The sequence below is a fragment of the Podarcis melisellensis genome (assembly GCF_964234715.1).
Source record: "Podarcis melisellensis genome assembly, chromosome: 16".
In the NCBI taxonomy this organism is placed as follows: domain Eukaryota; kingdom Metazoa; phylum Chordata; class Lepidosauria; order Squamata; family Lacertidae; genus Podarcis; species Podarcis melisellensis.
The window spans coordinates 8,243,531-8,249,028 of record NC_138533.1 but is presented as its reverse complement, the minus strand read 5'-3'; the positions used below and the strand labels follow the sequence as shown (position 1 = coordinate 8,249,028).

Genomic DNA, 5,498 nt, shown 5'->3' with positions numbered 1-5,498 from the left:
GGGACCGAGCAACGGGAGCTCACCCCGTCGCAGGGATTCGAACCGCCGACCTTCTGATCGGCAAGTCCTAGGCTCTGTGGTTTAACCCACAGCGCCACCCCAGCGCCACCAGCTTCATTGGACGTCCACAAATTCTAGTGCTATAAGAGAGGGAGATAAACTTATCTCTGTCCACTTTCTCCACGCCATGTATGATTTTATACACCTCAATCATGCTCCCTCTTCCTTGCTTGTGTTGGTGATGACCTTTAAAGCCCTAAATGGCCTCGGTCTAGTATATCTGAAGGAGCGTCTCCATCCCCATCGTTCAACCCGGACACTGAGGTCCAGCACCAAGGGCCTTCTGGTGGTTCCCTCACTGTGCGAAGCCAAGTTACAGGGGGCAGAGGGCCTTCTTGGTAGTGGCACCCACCCTATGGAACGCCCTCCCGTCAGATGTCAAAGAGAAAAACAACTACCAGACTTTGAGAAGACATCTGAAGGCAGCCCTGTTTAGGGAAGCTTTTAATGTTTGATGCATTACTGTAGTTTAATATTTTGTTGGAAGCCACCTAGAGTGGCTGGGGAAGCCCAGCCAGATGGGTGGGGTATAAATAATAAATTATTATTTTTATTATTATTTTATTATTATTATTACTACTACTACTTTGCCACCAAACAAGCAACAAACAACAGTATCTCAGAGCAAATGCTTTTATTTGAATTGCTGCAGCCTGTTGACTGACGGGTTGATATTTCCTATTATCCTCCTCCTCCTGCAAGCACTCAGAATCAAGGTGTCTTGGTCCCACCCACCCAACTCTCTCTCTCGCACGAGCCACGGCCACCCACCCGTGCCACGACTTTCACTTCTTTCTCCCCACTTTCTCCCTCTTGATATCTTTGGCCAGCTCCCCGATCAGCCTCCAGTACTCTCCGAATTTCAGCTCCTCATCGTTGTTGACATCCAAGCTCTTCATCTTCTCGTCAAGGTCGCCGACGTCCTTCGGAAAAGGAAGAAAGGTAAGGAAAAGTCAGGGACGGCCGGGGCAGCACTGCGACGTTTTGTCACAGGAGGGAGGTAGAGGGAGCCCTGACCATTAGGTCCAGTCGTGACCGACTCTGGGGTTGCACCGTTCATCTCACTTGACTGGCCGAGGGAGCTGGCGTACAGCTTCCAGGGCATGTGGCCAGCATGACTAAGCCACTTCTGGAGAACCAGAGCAGTGCACGGAAACACCGTTTACCTTCCCTCCCGAAACGGTACCTATTTATCTACTTGCACTTTGACGTGCTTCCGAACTGCTAGGTTGGCAGGAGCAGGGACCGAGCAATGGGAGCTCACCCTGGGGATTCAAACCGCCGACCTTCTGATTGGCAAGTCCGAGGCTCTGCAGTTTAACCCACATCGCCACCCGCATCCCTTTGTCACAGGAGCCCGCGTGTAAAAATTATGTAAGGTATGGAGAAGACAGTCTGAGGAGAATTCTCTCTCTCTCTCTCATCGTACTCCTAGAGCTCAGAGTCATCCAAGAAAATTGATTGGCAGCCCTCGGTTCAGAACCAACAAAAGGAAACACATCTCCATAACTATGCATAATTAACTTCAGGAATTTGCTCCTGCAAGATCTGGTCATCGCAGCAACAGGTGTCTCATATTTGCGTCACCCCATGGATGACACTGAGTCTGGTCCAACTTCCCACAAGCAGCAAGTGAGGGGGTGGTCTGAAAGCTACACACACACAGAGTGAGAGAGGAAAGGAATTCCTTGCACACAGAAATCTAGCAGGTCAGGTAGAAGGTGATCTAGCTGAAATTTATTCCCTGAAGAACTAGTTTTCTACATGCATGGTGTTGCTCCTTCTTGGCAGAGTAGACTAGGTTAGTCGTGTTAATTAATTTCAATGGGTTTACTCTGAGTAGGAATAAGAATCCCATATATCTATAGCATTTTTATACCACTTCAGCAGTCGTGGCTTTCCCCCCCTTATATAATCCTGGGAAGTATACAACCGTTCGTTAGAGGCACTGGGAATTGTAGCTATCTCTCCCCCCCCCCCATTTTATTAACATTCTTATATTACGTCGTAAATATTGTCATATTACATTACAGGACTTACTATAATATAATTTCCAACATGTATACAAAAATTATATACAAATTTTATATACCTAAAAAGAAAATGAAACCCCCAAAAAGAACAAAGGGGAGAAAACAAAAATTGATTAATGTTGGAGTGAGACTGAGTTGAGAAATAAGATTAAGAGCACATATTGATATAAGAATGTATTAGATAGTATATAAAGAAATATACAACAATAGGAGTACATTCATTTGTAAAAAAGAAATATACGACGGGAAAGACAGGAAGTCTAGTGTGTTGGTATGTGTATGATTTTTGGGAATTATAGCTATCTTAAGGTCTCCTAAAATCTCTCAATACCCTTAACAAACTACAGCTCCTAGGATCCTTTTTTTTAATTTTGTGGGGGTGCCTTAAATGTATAGTGTACACAGCCGGGACTATCACCCCATGGCTTAATGTAGAAAATCCAAGGGAGCAGGGGTCATATCCATACCATCAATTGAAATCACATTTATACCGCTTTTAAAAGTCATGGCGGTTTCCTCCAAAGAATCTTGGGAACCACAGTTTAAGGGTGCTGGGGATCGTAGCTCAGGGTGGGGTCTCCTAACATCACCCTTAACAAACAGCTGTTCCCAGGATCCGATGGAGGCAGCCATGACTGTTAAAGCGGTATCACAGTTCTTTGAATGGCTACTACAAGTGGAGCCAAGCATTAGTCATTACTCAGAGTAGACCTACTGAAATTAATGGATGTGACTAACTTAGGCTCAGTGGGGTTGCTCCCAATCTTCGTCCCACTCAGAAAAGATCCCTGTTGACTTTAATGAACTAGACTAACGTAGGTCCATTATTTCCAGTGGGTCTACTCTGAGCACAGTGGCTGCTCTCAAGTAGGCTTGCTTTTAAAAGGTACACGAATCAAGGCCTCATGAAAATCCATCAGCGTTTTAACGCACATTTCTCCCAATGGACACATGCGTGTACGCAACGTTGCCTAATACATTTTTGCAGAGCATACATTTTTCTACGCAATTTTAGCTAACACACATACACAAACACAAACATCTTTGCAAAGCAATTTTCCTGAATACAATGCATTTTTCTATCTTATTTTCACTAAGAGATGCATTCATACACATCTTGGTGTAAAAGGCTGTGCTAGAGAATGCATTGCAAGATTCAGAGAAGGGTGAATTTTGAAGGCAGGCTGCATTTAAGTCATTGATTCCGAAAGGACGACTTAGGTTCTCCTCAAATTGCGACAGGAATCAAATATAGTACCTCCCCTGTACTTAGACATTGCGACTGCTGCAGCTGCCAGCTCCTCAAAACTTTTGCAATCCTTCACCTTACCTACTGGAATGTAGCACAGGAGTGAATCCCTCCACTCTTGCCAGAATCAGACCATTGGTTCGTCTGGCACAGTATTTCCAACACTGACCAGCAACTGCCTTCTGGGGTTTCAGGCAGGGTTCTCTCTCAGCTGTTGGAGACCAGCTGGATGGAGAGGAGAGGTGGGAGGCAGTAGCTGGAGAACCCCCAAGGGAAGATGGCTCGGAGCCAGGGGACTGGTGGTGGGTGGTCAGAAGGAGAAGACTGGGAGAAGGATATGTTGGAAGCAGAAGATGCAATAGGGTTTAGTGAGCAGTAAAGGTAAGGGGTAAAGGGACCCCTGACCATTAGGTCCAGTCATGACCGACTCTGGGGTTGCGGCGCTCATCTCGCTTAACTGGCCAAGGGAGCTGGCGTACAGCTTCTGGGTCATGTGGCCAGCATGACTAAGCCGCTTCTGGTGAACCAGAGCAGTGCACGGAAACGCCGTTTACCTTCCCGCCGGAGTGGTACCTATTTATCTACTTGCACTTTGATGTGCTTTCGAACTGCTAGGTTGGCAGGAGCAGGGACTGAGCAACGGGAGCTCACACCGTCATGGGGATTCGAACTGCCGACCTTCTGATCAGCAAGCCCTAGGCTCTGTGGTTTAGACCACAGCGCCACCCGCATCCCTTAGTGAGCAGTAGGGCGGTTCATAAAAAACTTTTCTTTTGTAAATGCCTGCTCCAATGGTCTTATCTTACTACACTAGGGATTATATAGCTATATCTGAAATTTCATGCATATCAGTTAATATCTTGACCCTGCTCCACTGAATTGAAATTTCACCCTTCACGACATCAAGATATTAACTGATATGCATGACATTTCAGATATAGAGGTATAATCCCTAAGATAGTAAGATAAGACCTTTGGAGCAGGCATTTACAACAAAAAAAGTTTCTTATGAACCGCCGTAGTGAGCAGGAAGAGGCTGTGGCAGAGAGCAGTTCAGAATCAGAGGCAGAAGCAGAGACTGGAGAGGAGGGGGCCAAGAGGCCGAGATGAGGCAGGCTGCTGAAGAAGCCAGGGAGACTCCCCTCCTGCTGTGTCCAGCTTCCCTCCCTGCTGGTCTCCCAGGACCAGGAGAGGTGTGAAGAGGGAGTAGCAAAGACAGGCACGTCGACTGAGTCTCAGATTGGTAGGGGAGAAGCAGACTTAAGCAACTGTGGGCAACTTCAGTCCCCTCAGCTGCCTTATAGGGGGCACGAGTTGCTGTGCTCACTAGGCCTGGCCTCCTGAGCAGATCTTGTTTCCCTAACTTCACTGACGCTGTGTGATTTATTGCTGACCTGCATGGGACACCATCCCAACTCTAATAATGCCTCTTGTTTGCTTGGATGGAGGATTCGTGAAGGGAAGTGTGAGTGAGTGTGCCAGTTTACTCCACGAAGGTAAAATCCGCACTCGTTACTCCACTCACTGTTGCCTCCGGTCCCTGCCCACCACTGCAACATGGCCCTGAAAGGCTGCTCAGAAGGGAATGTGGCTCTCAGGCAGAAAACGTTTCCCTGCAGAGCTTCTGGGACATTCAAATGAGAGGCAGTGGGTCTCCAACTTGTCCTTCAGCAAAATGCTTTCAGCCTAGCCCTGCTTATCCTGATTTTAAAATAAAAGTCTCCCCCATCCACCTGGTCTTACGCCCTATAATTTGTGTCATTCCCCCCACCCTACCTTCATGAGGTTCGGGAGCTGCTCGTGAACAAGTTCCTTGAACTCCCCAGCCGTCAGAGTCCCCTTCTTGCCCTCACGGCCCGCATGCGTGAAGAAGATGTTGACGATCTTCTCGATGGCTGCCTCTAGCTCTGTCCATTCGCTGCTGGCCATCTCAGGACTGAGGAGTGGCGAGTTACTTCCTTTCTCACTGAGGCTGTGGCTCAACAGATGGGGAGTGTGTTTGTAGCGACGGGCTGTGTAAGACGGGCTCTGTGAACAGGGGAGAGAGGCAAGGTGAGGCAGTCAGGAGGAAATCAACAGGGGAAGAGCAGAAGGAAAGATGTCAACAAAGCAGCAAAGCACATAAGAAGAACTAAGAGACCATATAACACCGGTCT

At 47.5% G+C, this 5,498-nt stretch overlaps 1 protein-coding gene across 1 annotated transcript; it reads right to left on the bottom strand.

The window, feature by feature from the left end:
• Positions 1–679: 679 nt before the first annotated feature.
• Positions 680–5,271, bottom strand: S100A13 (S100 calcium binding protein A13; the record flags this gene model as incomplete). The annotated part of the gene is made up of 2 exons (XM_081892089.1): positions 680–983; positions 5,119–5,271. 2 exons carry the CDS (start codon positions 5,269–5,271, stop codon positions 846–848), a joined length of 291 nt encoding a protein of 96 aa, XP_081748215.1. The 3' UTR covers positions 680–845.
• Between the last annotated feature and the right edge of the window lie 227 nt (positions 5,272–5,498).